The sequence below is a fragment of the Hippocampus zosterae genome, chromosome 13 (assembly GCF_025434085.1).
Source record: "Hippocampus zosterae strain Florida chromosome 13, ASM2543408v3, whole genome shotgun sequence".
Lineage (NCBI taxonomy): Eukaryota > Metazoa > Chordata > Actinopteri > Syngnathiformes > Syngnathidae > Hippocampus > Hippocampus zosterae.
The window spans coordinates 18,877,584-18,899,686 of NC_067463.1; the positions used below are offsets into that span (position 1 = coordinate 18,877,584).

General features: G+C 44.7%; 1 protein-coding gene across 2 annotated transcripts in view; it reads right to left on the reverse strand.

Moving 5' to 3' along the window:
- Positions 1-4,757: 4,757 nt before the first annotated feature.
- The window catches only part of rptor (regulatory associated protein of MTOR, complex 1), a 115,526-nt gene continuing 98,180 nt past the window's right edge, over positions 4,758-22,103 (reverse strand). For both annotated transcript variants that reach the window (XM_052083218.1, XM_052083217.1), the window contains exons 30-36: positions 19,510-19,557; positions 12,068-12,174; positions 11,062-11,189; positions 9,674-9,760; positions 9,467-9,583; positions 8,433-8,562; positions 4,758-6,589 (exon numbers count right to left, since the gene is read on the reverse strand). In XM_052083218.1, coding sequence (XP_051939178.1) covers positions 6,521-6,589; positions 8,433-8,562; positions 9,467-9,583; positions 9,674-9,760; positions 11,062-11,189; positions 12,068-12,174; positions 19,510-19,557 — 686 coding nt within the window. In that variant the 3' untranslated portion in view covers positions 4,758-6,520. The remainder of the gene's footprint in view (positions 6,590-8,432; positions 8,563-9,466; positions 9,584-9,673; positions 9,761-11,061; positions 11,190-12,067; positions 12,175-19,509; positions 19,558-22,103) is intronic.

Here is a 22,103-nt window from a genome sequence, read left to right on the forward strand (position 1 = left end):
ACTTTCTTACTGGCATAAATCTGAGCACGGACAAGTGGCCAAGACCGTAGTCCGATCTTGGATTCTGGGAGCGACGCATCCTTTCTCTCCCACCTTTGAGGAAGGCACAAAGATCTGAGTTTAAGGCCTTAGAATAGCGGTTCTTATTTTTCTGGTTCTGCCATTATTTTTTAGCTGTGTGTGTTTCGTTTCCCTAACGGCCGGGTCCTGGGCATCATGGGCACCCAGGGGTACCATCCCCCTCATTTAAGATTATTTTAGGGCATGTTACTGCGGCCCCCCGGCGTTTTCAGCGCATCGACGTCAACTTTTCAACATACCCCCCCCCGTCGACGATAATTGTCATTATAATGTAACGGCAAGTTACAGTTACCGTCAAAGCCTATTCCCAGCCTGAATTTTAAACCCATGATGTCCCTGCTCGAAGCGATTATTATTGGAAGGCAGTGCCCCCCTATCTATTTTTAGAATCGCAGTGAATGCTTTGCATGTGTCCTTTTCCACTCTTTTGGGGTAACGAGCACTTACAAAACCTTCGGATTTTTGATTTGCCATTCCACAAGGGAAGATGCTTCTTCATATCTTGTCTCATGTCGTCTTGTGTCTCAACTATTACTTCCTTCCAATTATGAAAATCTAACCATGGATTTGGTCAGATGGTCCTGCGACACGGTCAACATGATTTTCTCAATGAGAAGAGCTGGTAGAGGGGGGGTCGGCTTACTCACTGAGTGGCGAGCGGCACATTCATGGAATTTTGATCATCGGTGTCCTGCTGTTTGGACTTGGCAGTTCCTGTTCGGAAGTGAACAAGCTACCGTTTTTTTTTTCGGAGTAAGTAAGTCAATCTGCGCAAATGACCCCCCCCCCCAAAAAAAAACGTTTTGGCGTCGTCATGAAAACTTGATTGCCAATTTGGCTAATCGATGCCCTCTGAGTTGCACCCCAAGACTCAAGCGCGACTGATAATACTGTTCCAAGAACAACGGTTATCTGGACTTTCTCTTGAAAGCGATGATGCCGGACGCTTCACCCCTTTCACACTGTCCTGTGCTGTAGGTTTCTGTTTTCGCAGCCAGGGCCGTCTCCATCAACGAGACGATGTGCGTTGCCATGCTGGAAGGGACACGGACAGACTTTACGCCAACACAACTCACTACTGCGCACCATGCATACACATCACTGACAATTCCCCGTGATAGGCCTGAAGTGTCTTGGCTGCTAGACAGGGGCACTTGGGGGGGCTGGGGTGTCACACTTTTTTCCTTCCCCTTCTACCACATTTGTATGTCTTAAGAGTTCTGTTGTATGTACTGAATGTATGTGCAGTTCCCCCCAGGCTCAAGCCACGCTCCCCTTTCAGGAGAATGGTTAGAGTCTGTCTCCCCCCCCCTCCCCCCATATCTTTTCCTTCCCAATCTAAGATCTTGGGACAGTGAACAGTAAACCGCCAGGCTTTCCGTTCCGTCTCCCTCTGTTGGTCATTGTTATTTTTTTGTTTCTTTGGATGGGTTGTCACTGAGACTACAAAGTCCTTGTGCGGTTTTAGGTACTTGGCCAATAAGTCTGATTCTGATGCATTCAGTGACATTGCAACCAGCGTTTTACCTTTCTTCCACGTAGCCTTGAACAGCGGAAAGCCACAAAATAAATACCGAAACTCATGCTTTGTCATTTTCATCGTGTGTGTGTGTGTGCGTGCGTGTTTAACTTGATGTATGCCCCAAATTAACGTACCCACTCTGTCATAGAGAAAGATCAATTGATATAAAAGGCTTGAAGAATTGCGAAATATATACGACAGTAGCTTGTTAAGCGAATCGCGTCGCTAAGGACCACCCATGTACACCCTGAATCGGTTGCCTGCCAGTCGCAGTGCAATCTGCACATTAAATACTTACATTAGCTGTTAAGCTCACACATTTCCAAGCTCTCCCCAACAGTTTATGGATATGCATTTCCAACAATGTGAAATCTGCCTTGCACAATGAATATGAACGTTAATGTAAAATCGTATCATTTTGGGGTGAAAAAAAAAACGTCTCAAAGCCACTTCGTGGACTCATGCAGTTCTGCCGAAATGTTTGCAGTTTTTACAAAGTGACTGACTCCATAGAAGTGGTCTGCAAAGGTTTCTTGTCAAGCCTCTGTAGGTCAGAGGATTTATTTCAAGTGTTCAAGCTCAATCTAAAACTTTCAGTTCATGTTGCCATGGATGACGGCAATTCAATCCATTATGAATGAGAATGTCAAAAACACGATGAACAATGTGGCTGAGCTCTAACGTATTTGTCCCAAGTGTCAAATTCAATGGACGACAGTCGTGATGTATTTTCTTCATCATAAAATATTGAACATTTTAGAAATTGGACTCATACATACTTCTCAGCCACAACTTCTTGAGAGCTTGCAGAGCACATAAGATCGGTATTAAATGATTTGCCTTTACAAAAGGAGTCATGCTAATGAAAGTGTCAAAGAGGTATTCTCTTTTTTTTTCCTAATGGTTGTTGTGGTGTACAACTTTATTGCCCCATACGGTGCTGTGAAAAAAACAATTTACCCTCTTCTCAAAATCCATTTTTCTTGCCAAGTTCACAAAAATTAAAATAGCCGAAAAACCCAAGTAAAAATTAACTACAGTTTTTCAACTTTTATTTGATAAGGGCAAAAAAAAATGTTCTCAGCTACCTGGCCCTGTGTAAAAAGTACTTGCCCCTTAACCCTTTAAGCTGTCCACTGTAATAACCGCCGTCCCTGAAAGGGTGAAATTACCGCTTGGACTTCAACAGTAAGAACTGAAATCATGCGCTTTCTAAAACTGGCAATGAGTCTTTCACATCTCTGTGGAAATATTTTGGCCCACTCTTCCTTGCAGAATTGCTTTAATTCGGTGACAGTGGAGGATTTCCTATCATGAATGGCCTTTTTAGGGTCATTCGTTTAGGCCAGTCATGTCCAAAGTCCGGCCCGGGGGCCAAATCCGGCCCGCGGTCGAATTTCATCCGGCCCTCGGCCCCTGTCATAAAATCAGTGCCGTCTGGCCCGCAGGTTGGGCGCAATGGAACACGTGTTGCATTGACTGAGGTCTCGTAGACTGGTGAGTGATGTTTCATAGAGTACTGCTTCCCTCTAGTGGCTAAATGAGTAATAGCATTCACTAAATGAGTAATAGCATTTAGACACTAGAGGGCATCACTCACGAGTTAACAAGACATCACTCCGTGTTTATATTGACTGATATGTCATATTTCAAATGATCCTTGCAGTTGTGGATATGTGTATTGCTTGTTCATTTCCCTGTTGTTCGAGTCAAAGGTTTTGTGACTATTGAAAAGTCATGGTGATGCATTTTATGTTTCAAATCAATCAATTTGCACTCAGGAGACTTCTGTTTAAGAAAAAGTCAAGTGAATAAGCAGTTGCATGTGATATACCTGTTTCAAATGAACCAAAAGAAATTCTTAAGATTGTTGAAATTAAAATAAAAATGGAAATGTGAAACAGACTGGCTTACTAAAATTTGTTGAACAATATTGTTGTTCAATGTAAAGAATGTCAGCCAAGGTCGGCCCCCCGACATTTTACCACATAAAATCTGGCCCCCTTGGCAAAAAGTTTGGACACCCCTGGTTTAGGCCATTCCAAAACCATCTTTTTTTGTTGTTTTTTGTTTTGGAGGTTTTCAGAAGTTGACTTGATTGAGGTTTTGTTTTGGATCGTTGTCCTGTTGCAGAACCCAAGAGCGTGTCAGTTTGAAGTCACAAACCGATGGTGGGGCATGCTCATGAATTTCTGGCAAAAAGCAAAGGTCATGGTTCCATCATGCACACCAAGTCCCACAGGTCCTGTATGTTCTCTTGAATTTGTGGAAACTGGCTCTTTATTACGGTTTGCTGGAATCCTCAAGCTTTAGGAATGCCTTTCGAACCATTTCCAGAACGATGGATATCTATTACTTGATTTCTCATCTGTTCATGAATTTTGGTTTGATTAATTTAGTTTTAGTTTTTGAGATCGTTTGAGTGACTCAATTTTGTCAAAAAAGATTCTATTGACGTCATTTCTTGGTTAAACACGTTTGGAGGCCATCAGGGTCAGTGAAAATGAACTCAGCTTTCCTCAAACATTTCATTACCCATGGTTAATTCGTGATTAACAAGGTGCACATTTACATTTGGATGATGATCTTAAACATTAAAGTGGGGAAACTGTGCAATAAAATTGGAATTTGACAAAAGGACACGTAATTTTCTAAGGCGCTGTACTGAAAAAAGCTGTTCCTAATATTTGGAACTCTCATATAACTGAGGGTAACCGATTATTAGGCACCGCTCTCATTATGAGGTGACATCACTGAAAAGCATAACACGTTAAAGTTGAATAAATTTAAAACTGAGCTTTATGTGAGCAGAGCTGCCACTTTTAGTTCCTGGCATTCTTATTCTCATTATTACACGGTGTAAGTGGTTGTAATGGGGGTGCTTAATGTATACGCCATGTGTCAAACCCAAGGCCCGGGGGCCAAATCTGGGCCGCCACATCATTTTATGTGGCCCGCGAAATCAAATCAACTTTCATGATGCTTGCTAAAATCTCGACCAAAATTTAAAATTCTCATTTGTAATAAATAAGAGTGATATTTATAAGCATTTTCTTGTTAACAAATCCCTCATTTCAGGAACTTAAACAAAAGAAGAATAAACCGTTATTCTTGACTTCATTATATAATTTCCGTCATAACGGTCCTCGAAGGGAAACTGCAACTAAAATCTGGCCCGTGAAAAAAATGAGTTTGACACCCCCTGGTGTATACTGTATAAAACATTTTGTTTTTTTCTCCAAAGTTTTGAAATGTGACTGTTTACACGCAGATAAATCATTTTGTGCAGTCAACAAGAGAGCAACATCCCCTGTTGCATTTGGTTTATTTCAGCCCCTGTTTCATAAACCAGATAACAACATAGGCAGAAGTCACAGAGACGAACCTGATTGTTTTCAACTGTTCCTTTCACACTAGTTTAAGTCTCTTGCTTTCTGGACTAAAATCTTAACACTCGATACAGGGACAATGCGAGCAAAGGGCCCATTGCCAAAAAACGGTGGCTGAGTGTGTCTGTGTGTGTGTGAAAGAGAGAGAAAGAGGGGGACATTGAAGCGCAGAGAGGAAGCGCTCATTGGCTGATACTATCTTCTATACCCTGTCGTCCACGGGTCCATTCCTTCTCAGGCTAAAGAAAAGCTTGGCGTGTCTGGTGTGAAGGGTTGAAGATGGAATTGGAAGGAATAGGAGGGGCATCCATTTTGAAGTGGTGTGTGTGTGTGTGTGTTTGCACGCGCGTGTGCGTGACAGTGTATGAAACTAAGGCGTTCACATTTCTTTTCCATCTACCTCAGCCAGACCAAGGCACACAAAATACAAACGGGATTAAAACAGCATTGCAAAACAAAGAGAAAAAAGGATCAAATAAAGTAAAACCTAAAGCAAAGTTGAAGCCCCCCCCAGCCGTGAAGAGGCACAATGTCGGTCATCCTTTGGATACCAAAACGTGAGTGCTCTTCAGTCATGAGGCTTTTGAGGTACCTGAGTGAGGTTTGGGAATTAAACCTGAACATGAGACTTAAACTTCATTATCAAAAAAAAAAAAAAAAAGTCCAAAACATGACAAAAGTACGTAGCACTCAGAATGCACCAGGAGCCAAATGAGCATGTCGAGGGCTTTCTGAACCTCTTTCAATTCATTTGTAGTTATTAGATGGAGCTTTGACACGTCATTCAGGCAATGAGAGTTTGCCCCGATTATTGTGAGCATGAAACATGCACAGAAGCAAAGAGAACAGTCGCATTTTTTCTAAAATATGATTGGCACACTGAGGGCGGACAACTCAGGATGAGGGCTTCTTACGGGCATCACTTTTTGTGCAAAGCTGTAGGGGGGGGGTTGCATATGCCAGTGGAACACATGTCCGCGCGCGCACACACATGCAAACGTAGTACATGTGGCTCATTGATGAGTGGGACAAAAATGAATTCATCATCGCCATCCTTCCAAGTGTTGAGGAAGGACTCGGGAGTCCAAACGTGCGGGGTCCTCAGTGTGACCCCCCCCTCCACCTTCAAGAGGCGTTTCAAAGGTCATTCAAGGTAATGAAGCTCGATGGCAAGCCAAAAAGAGCTCCAGTGATGAGCGGGTACCGCTTCTTTAAAATACAACCTCTCTTCATCTCTATTTTAAATATACACACTCCTCAGCATTGCCAAGTCTACAATCATAAGCTTTATAACAAGAATAAACAAGGATCAGGATCATTATTATCATCGTAATAATAATAATAGATGTTTGTCAGCAGCCAACAGTGGAACATTCGTAGGGAGGGGGGAAGGGGGGGGGATTGCATATGTACAACGCCATGTACACCCAGGATCAAGTTCTCTGAAGTCATAGTTGGGCGGGATTTTTGGTCGTGAAAGTGGGCGTGTGGGAGCGGCTCGGGTGTGCTGGAGATGAACGCCGGCGTGTTATCTGAGCCTCTTCTCAGCCGAGTAGATGGACATGTAGTAATCATTGCTACCCACTGCCAGGTGGGGCTGAAGGGAGACAAAGGAAAAGGAGACAACCCTCATGTCACTGTGCTGCCTTTACAGCGCTCTACATCGTCACATGACACCAAGGGGTGAATTTTGCCGATCACTTCCTTCATGGCGAAGAGCAAGTTGCGCAAGAACTAAAACTGTCACCCGAAATATTAGGCAGGTTCATTCAAAAGTTGACAGGAATGTCAAATGAAGGTCACATGTGAAGCGTGTAGTTGAGGTTCTTCCTGAAGTTTCACCTGAAAGCCAAATACCTCTGACCTTATGTGAGTGGATATAGAAAGTCTACACCCCCCCCCTCCCCAACTCCCCGTTGAAATGCCAAGTTTTAGTGATCGTTTCTAAAGTTTTGCCACCATTAATGTGACCTATAACCTGCAAAACTGTCATTCCAAAACACAAAAATGTTTTTAGAGTTAAAAAAATAACCCCCCCCCCCCCCCCCCCCCCGAGCTATGGTGGCACAAGTGTGTATCCCCTTTTAACATGGGGACGTGGTTGTGTTCAGAATGAACCAATCACATTCAAACTCAAGGTAAGCAGGAGTTGGCACGCACTTGACAACATTTAAAGTGCCTTCAATTATCCCGCCCCCTCACGCAAAAAATAAAATAAAGTTTTAGACGCTTTAGTGGGCTTTTCCTGACATTTTCATTTTTCAAGCAGAAGCGTTCGATTTCTGTGCTAACACTGTATTTGGGACTATTCACAAATCCCTCCATGTTGTCTAAGGTCCGAGTTCCATCTGAAGAAACCTCAAAGCATGACGCCACAACCACCGTGCTTCCGTGTGGGTTCGGTGTTCTTTTGCGAATGAGCCGTGTGATGTTTCTGAAAAACATACCGTTTGGAATGGAGATTTGGTTCTTGTCTGACATTTTTTATAATGAAGTTATTTTTTAGAAATGTTGCCCGTTAAAACCAAAAAGATAAGCGAGGAGCAAACATAATATTGCTCATCACCAAAAGAATAGGATGTGTACACTGAAGCGTGGTGGCGGCGGCATCGTGCTTATCCTTCAGCTGGAATTTTGTCCTCAGGCAAGACGGAGGCAACAGTTGGGAATAGCAGTCAACGTGAGCACAAAAGCATCAAGGCTTCCGCTCGGAAGTGAAAAACATGTCAGGAAAAGCCTCCTAAAACACCAAAAATGTATTTGGGGTTGGTTGGCACTGTGAACAATGGCGTGTGTGTGTGAGCTGAATTCTGAAGTCAGTCACATTCATGTTATGGGAGGATGGGCACAATTGCGCAATCACATTATTTCAGTCGTTTATTTTTACTTACTTGAGTTGGACAGATGATAGGCCAGATTCCTGGTGGAAAAAAGATCTTTTTTTTTTGTTGTATCACAAAACCTGACATTTAAGCAGGGGGGGTATGTGGACTTTTTCTACCCACTGCACCATGAGCTGTCTCAACGTTTGCCTGAAGATCGAGCCAGAGAGAGACGGAGTTCTGTTTCTGCGGCAGTGACGTAATCTGAATGTGTCAATTGTCCCGCGCCGATGTCGATCACGACCGACGTGTTCAAGCAGGTGAAGTCAGAATTTCAGTAAATGTAAGTCTCAAAACACTTTGAGGCCACATTTCAGAATCAAAATGTAAACCGAAGCATGGCAGTCACTGAGCGTGGCGTCCCGTGCCGTCGGGATGTATGTCGAGATCATCAATCAAAGATCGCCTGTATTGCGTCTTCTGACTAATGATTGAATGAAAAGTGATTGACAAGCCTTGACTTCAGTTATACATGACATTTGTTGCGTGCGTTTCCAAGACAAGACTTCGGCGGCACCATTTGATGAAGTGCAAAAGGTGAACTTGGAGTCACGTTACCCAATGGGGATGGAAGGCTAAACAGCTGATGGCCCCGATTCTTTGTCCCATAAAGCCGTCGTAGTATTTGATGTTGCTGATCACATCACCGTTGGCGTTATAAACCGCAATGAACTGGTTCATCGAGCCACTGCAGGGCAGAAACACATACAGGTATGGCTTAATGCGGATTAAGTCAACTTGATTGTCGATATCCTCCTATGTGCAACATACAGCACAGATGACATTTCTTTCCTCTCAACCACAGGAGAGAGAGGAGCCACTGCGGGTACCCGCCATCAACAGAACAGTTAACATAAAATAACAAAATAATATAACATACTGTATATATTAAACAAAATAATGGCCCGGTGGTTAGCGTGTCGACCTCACAGTGCAGAGGTACCAAGTTCGATTCCAGCTCCGGCCTCCCTGTGTGCACTTTGCATGTTCTCCCCGGGCCTACGTGGGTTTTCTCCGGGTACTCTGGTTTCCTCCCATATTCCAAAAACATGCATGGCAGACCGATTGAACACTCTAAATTGTCCCGTGGTGTGAGTGTGGACGGTTGTTTGTCTCTGTGTGCCCTGCGATTGGCTGGCAACCGGTTCAGGGTGTCCCCTGCCTACTTCCCGAAGACAGCTGGGATAGGCTCCAGCACCCCCCGCGGCGACCCTTGTGAGGATTAAGCGGATCAGAAAATGGATGGATGAATAAATCAAATTAAAATAAAAAGATGAAACTAATTTTACATGTTGCCAAAAAAAGCACCTTAAGCTTACCATGTGTTTATTATTATTATTATTATTACTATTAATATTATTAGTGTTAGATTATAGACAGTAGTTGTGGAGAAAACTCAACTCAACTGTATTACAGAGCACTTTAAAACAACTACCGCTGTATGCAAAATGCTGGATATGGAGCATTGAAAAGAGTCAACAGAACATGGAAACTCCGGACAGGAAGACTGCGATTTAAACCTGAGACTTCATGACTGTGAATCAAATGGGTTCACTGGTACACCCAATTACCAAAAAAACAAAAAGGCTCACCAAGCTAACAGGTTAGCCTGCGGGTGGATGTCGAGCGCCGTTAACCCCTTCACTGTCTGTAGCACGTTAACAGAGTCTGGCGTGCGGGGCTCAAAGAATCGAACGTCTCCATTGACACTGGCGGGAAAGAACACAAACGTTTAGCGTGGGACACAAGCCGGACATGTTCTGTCTTCTACAAGCTGCAAAAAAAGAGAATATGTGTACCTAACGCTGATGATGTGTCCATCTGTGTCCTTCTGCAGGTGAGCTTTGACCACCCAGGCGCCGTGCTCTCGGTAGGTCATGATGCGGCTGTTGACACATCCAAATAAGTCTTTTCACATTTCACAGCTGGATCAACCAAGAGCAGCAAGAACACATTAGATATATGTTACATAATACAGTCGGAAAAAAAAAATCGGAGTACTTTGCCCCGCCCATGGAACAATGTGAGACTCCGCGGTCTTCAATGGATTCATCAAGTAACTGTGCCAAAGAGTGCCACAGATAGGGAAGGCCAAATAGAAGCATGTAGAAAGGTCACAGAGACATAACGCCTTCGCTCAGGTCACCGATCTAATTGTGTGTGCCAGAGGCCTAATATAGCAGAACTAATTCAAATCATTTTATTTAGACAAAATCAGTGCTCTGATACTACCTAGTGGCATCTTGCTACCAATGAACTATGTTCAAGTGCGTTAAGGAGTTTCATTTCGACATAAGAAGTGCTTTGCCGCTAGCCAGTGGGATCTACAGGCACTTTTGAAACTGTTCAGGGTGGGCCTGAATCACGCAAATTAATAAGGTACTGTACTGTATAAAAAATCTGAAAATGACATAGATGGTACTGAAACCTATGTGATGAAAAGCAAATCGCAACAGCATGTTTAACTTTTATGGTGCGCAAATGATCGCAAGCACGCACAGGTCCGTTTGGTGGGTAGGAAGTGTAATGGCGGCATAAAAACAGCAGGTGGCACTGTGGCACCACAAAAAGAAAACCAAATCTCTTATAAGCCTTCTCCGATTTTAAGCATCCAGGCAGGACAACATTTGACTTAATAAACAATGAAATACTCTCAACAATTATTTCAGACCTGACCTGTATCGAAATGGAGAACTACTGTCCATGCTTGAGTGGGATCTCATAAATCACTGTACCCTGACTAAAATATTTATGGAGCACTTTGTGTTTGGGCTTTCTTCCCTCCCTTTGGGACAGAAATGAAAATGATATTTAACCAACTAAGGGGGCTCAAAGTCACCAGGGTCCATTAACAAGAGGTGGCAATCCTGAGGGAGGGAGGGAGGGAGGGAGGGAGGGAGTGGGGCTACAGGACTCAAAATAATACATTGAGATTTGGACAGTGAATAATGATACGGCAATAAAATAAAGAAGAAAAAAATAAGTACAGAAATGAAACCATAAATTAACAGGAGGAACAGAGAGTGAAGCCACCGTGAAATAAACGCTTCTCCCTTTAAGTAGGACCAAAAGACGATTCCTAATGCAGACTTTTATGAAGGTCGATAATAATCTATTTGACCTTCATTTCCACAATAAGGTGAGACGTTTCGCGCTGAGAGAAAACAGATGAGCGAGCGCACTTTACCATTCGTTTGGACCCATTCTCCGATCGAAGACTCGTACGGAGCCGTCCGCGAGACCGGCGACAATGAGCGAGCGCTGGGAATCGCAAGACATGGTGGTCACACAGCTGTCCGCTCCTGTCGGGATGTCCTGGTGCGCAAACACAGCAAACGACAACGTGAGAAGAAAGCCACCACGTTGACAGCGCGCTCATCGGCATTATAGGTTATGGAACCAGCCCTTAGTCTAATGGTGTTTTTTTTTTTCCATTTGTATTTCAGGAATTGTGTCAGGACAGCGATTCTCTGCACGGTTGCAATTTTATTTAGGAAAATATCACCCATTATTTCTTGAAAAAAATGCCACATTCCCTGTTTTGTGCTTAAGCCAAAGGACTAAAATGTGAAATCTTGGTGTTGAGGAAGGTTATGAGTTGAGGAGTTTCTTTTCGACAAAAGTCAGTATTACTATTTACCACCATCTTGACGCTTCTATCGGCAACTACCGACCCTCGGGGTCGGAAGTCAAGATTGACTTGCGGATTTTTGCCGTTCACGTGGGGGTCATTTCAATCTCCCACAAGCAGCGGGGGGCAACGATGCAGCACTTCAAGGTGGGATGACTCACAAAGACCAGATCAAAAGAAAGAAGTGGCACAGTCCAAAAGTTAACTTTTAAATCTTTCTTTGAGGTTTCGTCAATGAACAATGTGACCACTCATTGCACTTTAATACGTTTGTTTATGTGGTCTGGCCCGACATTTCTCCCCGCTGATTTGAATGAGGACAAAATCCATATTGTTGTTTTTTTTTCATGATGTCCACACCTCTAATGCACTATATTTATATTATGCTTATATTATGTCGCTGTAGTTCAAATTTCCTCTGCTGCATGTTTCAGCTGCACTGGCAAAGTTTGAACCGCGTCTGAAGACACTGGAATCTCCCCCCAAATTGGAACGGTATCACTTCCATCATGCGGTGTAAATCCATTCCAGTGGAACGGAAAAAGATAAGAGTGCCACACACCTGAACCTTCATCTCTCTGTCAGTGTCCCAGATTCGAATAACTCGAACATCTCCAGACGTCATAAGGAGACCAGTCTCCTGCTCCCAGTCTACAACCATGCCGGCACCTGGGGAGAGAATGACACCGTCGCTGATTGAGCAGCTACACAAATTTGGAACTCTGAAAACATTCATTCATTCATTCATTCATCTTCCAAGCCGCTTGATCCTCACTAGGGTCGCGGGGAGTGCTGGAGCCTATCCCAGCCGTCTCCGGGCAGTAGGCGGGGGACACCCTGAATCGGTTGCCAGCCAATCGCAGGGCACACAGAAACGAACAACCAGTAAGACAAATTCAACCCCAGTAGAAGGCGACTTTTACCACACTTACAATGTTCACTACAACTACAGATTGAAGTGACACTTTTGAAACCATTTACTTAATTCCGAAGACAAAGCGCACAAAAAACTACGGAACCAGGCTGTTCTAGCTGTCTCATGCAAATCACAACAAACAAACAAAAAAACCCCCCAAACATGGTTTATAATCCGAATGACAGAGGTAAGAAGAATTGCAAAGTATGACTTCCATCCATCCATCCATCCATCCATCCATCCATTTTCTGATCGGCTTAATCCTCACAAGGGTGGCGGGAGGTGCTGGAGCCTATGCCAGCTGTCTTTGGGCAGTAGGCGGGGGACACCCTGAATAGGTTGTCAGCCAATCGCAGGCCACATAGAAACGAACAACCAGTCGCGCTCACACTCACACCTCGGGACAATTTAGAGTGTTCAATCAGCCTGCCACTCATGTTTTTGGAATCTGGGAGGAAACCGGAGCACCCGGAGAAAACCCACGCGGGCTCGGGGAGAACATGCAAACTCCTCACAGGGAGGCCGGAGCTGGAATCGAACCCGGTACCTGTGCACGATGAGGTCGACGCACTAACCACTGGAACACCGGGTCGCCCAAGAGACTTCAAATCTATATATATATTGCGCGTCGTCCCGCATGCGGTGTGTCCGTCCGTCTGTCCCTTTTCAAAACGTACCTACTTCACCGCGCCGCTGCGTGCCGCCGCTGCGTGCCGCCGCTGCGTGCCGCCGCTGCGTGCCGCCGCTGCGTGCCGCCACTGCGCCGCTCAGGCAGTGGCTCACTACGATCGCGCGGGCATCTTAGCGAAAAAATGTTGTCTACCCACAAGCATTGCAATAAAATTGTTAGTTATTTAGTAGAGCTAAACATCTCTTTATTTTCGCGATAAGCAATGAAGATGAACAAAAAGTTGAACCAAGCAACAACACTTTTGTGGGCCGAAGGCCCACCTTACCAGCCTTCCGCAGGAACTAGCTGATGAGCCGCCCGGAGGGCGGCGAACCAGCTAGTATTTTACTAAATGAGGATAATAACTAAGTCACAGGATTCAAAGAGCAACCAATGCCATTTGGCGCGCTCAACAGTCCAGCAGTGAGCGCGACAACACCATTTTTGGCCCGCTCGGAAAAAACTTCCTCCAGCAAAAGTTCACAAACAGCTTCAACTTTGCCATTTTAGTGTGACTGCCGTGTGTTCGGCGAGCATCTGTTGAACAAATGAAAACGCAAAATGCATGCTCCCCAGTGGCCTGACAATCTGCTCGAGCAGCTTTGAGGCCTGATGCCGAGGAGCTCTCACCTGCTTCGCAAGCATCCCCATTAGGACCAGATGTAAAACATCGGCCTTATGACACTTTGCGCTAAGTCTGCCCGAAATAATATTCAGACTCATTGCTCTGAGCATTGTGCGGGGCTCAGACAGGATCTTCGAGAAGGGGATTCATGCAGATCCAGCGAGTCTGCTCAGATTTGTAGATACTCGAACAGGAAGGCTGAAGCACGGGGTGAATATAAAGCAAAGAGGTTTCTGGCATCCGTCGAAATCTTGGAGCGGGAATATTGGAAGTACTTCAACCTTACATTTTAGTCACGCTTCTCTTTGCCTCACCGCTATGGCAACCGCACTCTTCCAGCTCCGCTTGAAACTCGTGAAATGAAGCGGGCGTTGTTTCTTTCTGCGATGAATTCTTTCCTCTCGGTTTCTTCTGCAATCAGTAACCACGACGAGCCCTCAAGCCAATGTCGGCATTTTGTAATTTGCCACAAATAAGAGGACGCGGCACGACAGAACGAGGCCTCCATCACTCTTATGAAAGCTTCCGCCTCCTTTATGAGTCGTGACTTCGCGAAGATGAAACATCTGCGGAACGGGCCTGTCTTTCTCCTGCTCTACTTTGCCTTTGGTTGTCAGGAAATCCCAGGTCCCACGCGGCAGATTCGATTCCCCCACTGTGACATCATCCAGGCCCGCTAAGGCATCACACCCTCGGTAATCAGGGCATGGGTGGGCGGCAGGGCAGGGGGGGGGGGGGGGTTTGCATGTTGGGAAGAAAAAAAAAACTCACAGAAGCAAGCGTGCTCAGCGAGCGATACATTGGCAGCCGCATGGGGGGCACTTTTGATGCTGGTTCAACTCAGAGGCAACGGGAAGAGAGAAGAGAGAACAGGCGTTGGTTCCCTTTGAAGCTGGCAGCTCCGTGATGAGGGAATGCGGGCTAGAGTGAGATAGATGGAGGCCAGGAGATTCCCTGACACAAAAACATGCAATTTCTCTGCAACGAGGGAAAAAAAAAACTCCACTACATTCCGCATGGAAGCGCTGTTTCTCCTTATTTTACAAATAGCTCAACAATCCAGGTTTTCTCTTGTTGCTCTCACGTAACCAAGACCAATCCAATCGAACCAATCCAAAATCAGAGAAGCTCTTGCCGCGCAAGTGGCCACTGCCTGGCATTGCAGCTACACAGCCAATTAAGTAGCGTTTCCCCTTTCCCAATCCGGTTGTGTATTGTACTAAAACCGAATAAAACGGGCATTTGTCATTCATTTACCAAAGGGGGTCACAAACATTTGATTCAATAGTCTGTCATGACTAATTTGATGGAAAACGGAACGTCTGTGGAATCTCAAACGCAGCAGAATTCAAGCAAATGTCATTCTGATAACAGATCCATTTTCAGAGCAGTTTAACAAAATAAATAAATCAATAAACAAATAAATCAATAAAACACCATTGTCCAGATTCTCTGCTCCGATTTATGCAAGTTTTTTTTAAGGTCAGCATTTTCTTAGTATTAGTTGACATTTAGTCGTGTATGTATCTCATTATATGGACTCCAAGATCTAAAGGTGAACTTGGAGTCACATTACCCAAAGGGGATGGAAGGCTAAACAGCTGATGTCCCTGATTCTCCATTTCAAAATATTTAAAAATATGGATAAAACAAAATAACGGCCCAGTGGTTAGTGTGTCGACCTCACAGTGCAGAGGTACCGGGTTCAATTCTAGCTCCGGCCTCCCTCTGTGGAGTTTGCATGTGGCGCGAGGTGGGTTTTCTCCGGGTACTCCGGTTTCCTCCCACATTCCGAAAACATGCATGGCAGTCTGATTGAATACTCCAAATTGTCCCTCGGTGTGAGTGTGAGTGCGAATGGTTGTTTGTCTGTGTGTGCCCTGCGATTGGCTGTGGCAACCGGTTCAGGGTGTCCCCCGCCTATTGCCTGAAGACAGCTAGGATAGGCTCCGGCACCACCCGTGATCCCAATGATGATAAAACGGATCAAAAATGAATGTATCTCAACGATTCCACCTATTGCTGAACTCTTAAATTCAGAAATATTACTCGCGTAAATATATTGCACGACAGCGTATGTTAACATTTGTCATTTTCGCACTCATCATTTTAGCTTTTGGACTGTCTCTTTTCTCAATTGGCGAGGCACTTTGGGTTATTAATTTTAAAATAATTCTCATTCGTCCCAAGTTTGGTGACACCATTTTTTAATCTTTATTCCTCTTGTTTATAAACCAATTTCAACTTTTAATCATACAGAGCAGATCCTTTCTGCTTCTCGGTCCAACCTTCCATCAAAAGATTGAACAGCAAAGTTCTGCTAGTCAGCCTTCAACAATACATTGTGCCAAAGCGGACCCATGAGTTTTGTCTATTGACCACATCACTCCTAAAATGACAATTCTGACTTGGAAGCAACACACCTTTGTGAGTGTGACAAGGATTGAGTTCCTCACCCAGAAAATCAATAGAGATGCGGAGAACTGAAACAGCTGGGAACAAAGAATGTGGCCAATGTTTCCTCACGACCACTGTTTGGATTTCGCGCTTGATGATGCTCTCCGAGGGAGTTTTTCAGTATTACCGCTGCTCACGATCAAACGTTTTGCCCCCAATAATGCTATCGCAAACAGTATGGCTAACCCACGCAGAGTGTCTTTTCTCTTGTTGAATCATGGAGATACGGGTGAGACACGACAACAGCGGTTGTGGTAGATGATCTTGTTCCTGCGCCAAATCTAAGATCCATTTATCTATTCCTTTTTGCGTGAACGTCTTTGTTCTTCACCACCTCTGTGGACACAGCGGTACGCTCTCTTCTTATTCTGCACCATTATCTCGAATGATGGACTTGCTCCTCCAAACAGTGGAGCTCATTAAACCGTGCGGCTTCCTCGCTGCCTCCCTCCGTTTCATCCTGTTTGCTTTGAAGACGCCTTCGAGGGCTCCTGCAGGAAGCCTTCTCTCCAGGATTACTGGGGACTTTCCCAGCACGCATGTGCCTCTAATACGAGATGACGTTACTTATGAGTATGCTCCGACACTTCACTGCCATGACATTTATCTCGACTTTATATGACCGGTTTGGCATTCTGAGGGGCAAAGAGATGCGAGTGATGTGTGGAGTTGACCATTGACCAAATGAAGACTCAATGACTTGATTAAGGTGGACAAAGGGCAAACCATTTGGATTATTCCGAATAAGGAATGCCTTCCTGCTTCTTTCACTGTTTATCCCCCCCCCACCCCCCTTTTTTTAAAAAGTAGCAATGCAGGGAGGAAGATGCCACATGTCTCCTCCGCGGTGCACGGCTCTTCTGCAGGCAGAGTGAGAGTGGTGGGTTTGTACTATAACTCTTCATTTCACGTACATCCAATGATGCATCATTATTTGGAACACAATGTACCACCTTTGAGAAAAAAAAAAGTTTTAATTCTGCACAAAGTCTATCCCAAGCCTCCCAAAGTCAAGACTCAAGTGCTCTATATTCTTCTGATTACAACTATGGTCTTATTCCAATTCAGGTTGTAAAAATGGCTTAGGAACGTTAACACCATTCCTTTGTTTCAGTTTAATTTCCCTTCTGATACACAGCTCCCTTTGCTATAAAACTCTGCCCATGAAACTGCTTCACTAAACTCTTAACTTTGTCTCATGGATACCTCACTCTTCAACCTAAAGAAACATTTGCATCGGTTTTTGCCCACCACTCTCCTCTCCTGTTCCGGTGATGGCTCGTGCATATTAATGGCGCGGCAGCAGCAGTAGCAAAATCAGCAGAAGCTCGTACTCGAGTTGGCAGCAAGCAACTGCACTCGTTTACTTTCATTGGTTCCTCTTGAGTTGAACAGCGTGAACCCCGCAGCGTCACTCACGGGGTTACTCTGCCCCAATAAAACCGCGGTAGGGCATCATGTTTCCAATTAAACGATGACGACGCGCGATGAAACCGCAATTTGAGGTAAAGACGGCGGTGGCTAATGGAGGTCTAGGGCCCTAATTAGTAATGACTAAATCTTCTTTATCAGTCTATATTAGTAATCAGAGAGTGGATTTCAGCCAGATCGTCAAATGTACTATAAATCATCTCTCACCTTCAGAAGACCCGAACAGCTTTGTCAAACTACATGACAGATGACCAGATAAGATTGTTCTGTGACTCGGACCAAACGAGATGTCACACTTCAAGTCTGTCAAAGACCTGACCCTGCACAGTCGTTGTGTGCTTCCGTCAAGATTCAGTGTATAGCTTTTTAAAAGTGCATTGGTAGACAGTCAAAAGGGGTGTTCACACGGCAACATTTGCTCCGGTGCTGCGCCGGTGCTATCCCAGTAGAGCGGTCACACGTGCAAAAGTTACTGTACACCGGTGTCGCCCCTGAAAACAGCTTACTCCGGAGCAAATTTTTAAACCACCTCCCTGAGGTGGGTTAAATTTTTAAACCAACTCCCTGAGGTGGGTTAAATTTGCTCCGGAGCAAATACTCGTTTGTTTGTAGCCTCACTAGCAGGAGAAGAGTTGATTATATACGGCGAGAATGCGTTGCTTCCGTGCTCTGTTGTACTTCCGCCATGTGTTTGTTTAATAACGACACAAGACATGATGGCTGGCAATAACAGTAGCAAGCAGCACCTTGCCTCTTTACCATCAAAACTAGAATGGGGGGGGGGGGGGGGGGAGTCTCCTCTTTCCTTTTGTAGGAGACTGGACTGTCTCGGAGTTGTTTGTGCAGTTTGTTCCTTTGTTGTGTGTTCACAACCCCCCCCCCCCCCCCCCCCGCCCCCCATATAATTTATTTTGTGATTTCCTCTCTTGATTTTCTGTTTGGCGCATTATATGTTTGCTTTTCTGAATGTCATTGAAGTGATCGTTGGTTTACGTTTTCGGGAACGGTCATTGAACGCCTCTCGAGCAGAAGGCACGGAGACCGAGAAGGAGAAGGATGTGCCAGTCCAGCAGTTGCATGAGCTGTGTATGTTTTAAGAAGAACCAACATGCCAGCTCTTTATCTGCTTTTCTATCGCTTTGCACCGCTGCAGAAACTGCCGTGTGACCGCAAGTGGGGCTGCACCGGTGCTACGCCGGAGTTAACACGCTCAGCGGCTTTGTACGTGTGACCGCTCCACAAAATTTGCTCTGGTGTAAAATATATCGCAACAAAATACATCGCTGCAGCACCGGAGCAAATGTGTACCGTGTGAACACCCCTAAAGTGACCTTCAGCAGTTTTGGTTCTGAAGACCTTGAACAATTTGGGGGGGGGGGGGCGGGGGGGGGGGGGGGGGGCAAAATTGCAATTTGTTTGTATGACAGGTTGGTTATGTTCTGTTTCATGTTGAATGAAGGAAGAGGATTAGATGGACAGGACTGTACCGTTTGCAGTTTGGGCCTGGCAGAACACTTCCGTTATGACACATTCAGAGAAAACGCAGGAAAATGTAGTTTGCATAGTTCTCGGCATTTATGCCACCCATCCACAAAACATGGCCGTTTTGTGTAGTTTATTGCCAATACTTGTAACATAACAGTGAGTCCATCCTGCGATTGGCAGACATAGTAACAATTCCTAGTTTGTATGTATTGGAAAAATAATACAATTATTCTTTTTGTTCTCTTTCATGTGTCTTTCTCATCCAAGGTGAGTGTGACTGAGCAGCGCCTACCACACGAATGATACGTGGCGTGGGAGAGCAAAATCTAATCAAGCTTGTGATGGTTTATTTTGACACTTTTTAACTCGGAAATGGGGCGCGGGGGTTGGGGGGTTGGAGAAAAGAAGTATTAGACTCACCGCCTTGTTTACTTCTGTCCAGATAGATGGAAACCCTCCTGGCTAGACCTGTGAGCAGGGAGAGAAGATCGAAGGCAGGGAAGGGGGGGGGCAGGTATGCGACAAAGCAAGCAACAAATTAGCATGGACCCTTTGTGTATGCACACAGAAATAAACGCACTCACAAAGCGTTCTCTATTAACATTCAAAGAGCAGAAGAATGAACAAGGCTTCTGTGTCCCACCGGAGATGCCGAAGAGTAACACACCAGCCTCCAAATAGGCTGAAAGAGAACAAACTAAGCTGCGAGTACTTTGTTGAAAAGGTGATATGCGGGTCTTTAGCCTTGAAACCTATCAGACACGTAAGTGCAAAGTTTTTTACCACAGAGCTAACGGCTGGCAAGGTAGGGAGGCGGCTGCCGCTTGTGTCTGAGCGAGAAAAAATTAAGTAAATAAAATCTGAGGTGGTATTAAAAATGACCACAACACTGCCAATAGAAGAAAATATAATCACATAACTCTTACAAGATTGTGGAGGTGTATGATTATAGGTAACAGGCAGCCTTATTTGGACTCTCAAAAAGGGCGATGTGGAAGAATACATGTATTACAATGCAAAAAATAAGCACCACGACAACAAGTGCGACAGCAAGAGCCACGGTTCAATAATAAAAAGAGGACAACGCAATGTTACGACAGGACAGGGATGAGATGAATGTGGACAGACTAATGAGTGTGCTTGTGTTTGTCAGAGTACGGACTCTTGGCAGCACAAAGACTTGTGTAATATTAATCAGGTTTGCATTATTAAATTTCGTGAAGTGATGCTCGCCACACACACACACACACACACACACACAAATCAAACACATGCAATTAATTGTCACAATCTAGCTGAGGGACCAAAAAAAGATAACAACTCTCAAGCTGATGAATGATGCGTCACTCTTGAGGTAAACTTAAGAGCTTTGAATGTTAAAATTGACTCAACCGGACACCGAATGCGGGGCCAACATAGATTTTGCCTCAAATTGCACGTGCAGAAGGATAACAAGCACTGCGGGAGTTTTCGAGAAAACAAGGCACAGTGTGCGAGAGGACAAGTCTCGCAGGGCAATTTGTGTCACAAGGATCTCTCTCTTTCTCTCTCACACACACACAGGGACAGTGATGCTAGTTGTTAGCGTGTCGCCTTGCAGCCTTGTGGCTCTGTAATGGCAGCAACACATATGTGCACACAGTGAGAGGGCTCACACCTCTGCGCAGAAAACCAATCAGCCAGTGAGTCAGCCAGTCACTTCCTCGTCGCTACCACTTAGTCAAATGGAAAACGCGTTCTATCGACCTAGCTGCCATCGCAGGCTCATCTAAATGTGACCATTTAAAGAATGTACATGGAGCAGGTTTCATTGAATGTATTTTGAGATAATCTGATAAAACTGCCACTATTCATTCATCTGGTTGCCGTAGTATAAAAAAAAAAAAAGAGGAACTTGCGCTAACATCAACCTAAATGTTGGTGTGGAGAGAAAAAACAGGGAGAGACTAACTCACAAGTTGGCTAGTCGCCTCTGCAATTTGCACTGTGGGAGTCGAGCCTGCTGCAAATATTTGCAAATGCCTCAGCTTCAAACTTCTAAAGGTGTGTCATCACACAAGTTAAACATGACAGCAAATACTGTGTGTTACCGAAGCAGAAGGATAAAGGGTTACAGGCATTAAGGTGATGGAAAAAGAACCAAAAAACAACAACAAAAGGGGAATAAAACTGACAGTTGAGCAAGCGTGTCGACTTTGTCAGTTACGACTGATGAATTATTCATTGACATGTGTCACTGGCAATGACAGCTGCCACCGAGAGAGCAACTCAAGAGTTACATCACTAATAGAACTGACTATTGATGTGTCCTGAATCCCCAAATCCTTCAACCTAAAGTGTATATGGAAAAGCCATTCATATAGGTTCAATCTATTTTTTTAAAAGAAATATTATCCAAAACCACAATAATTGAACTCCAACTTAAATGCCAACAATGGTTTTCTGATATCCTGTCAATATTCCAACTCACGAAAAAATCCTTCCGGAGCGGTTGAACTTTATTTGAGGTGAACCGATCAATTTAAACGATGGGAATGTGTGGAATGAAAATTTAAGATGGCTTTGAATGTTATTGTTCCGTTCTGTCAACGGCCGCATCTTCAATTTTTGCCATAACCGCCCCGCGAGGGCGTCCAGCGTGAATTTGAAATAGTGCTATTGCGTCTTTGTAGCTCTGTGTGGTGTTCGAAGGCTGCGAATATATATACATACAGTTAGTGTGTGTGCGTGTGTGTGCACGCTTTGGCTGCGTGTCGATGGAAGAGAGCAGAAAGATGAGCAGACAGCTAAGTAATGTTGACGGGGCTTGTCAGGGACCCATTCGGTGCGCGTTAAAGAGACCACCTCCCTTGTCATCCTTTTACCATCTGGTCAAACACTACAACCCAGAAATGACATTGCGGTTGCTCCGGGTTGTTCGAGCTGCCGCTGTGACTGAACGGCGTTTGGCTCATCGCGCAGGGCCAGGTCTGTTTTACAGCCCTATGAAATGCAATCCTTGCTGTGGTCATGGT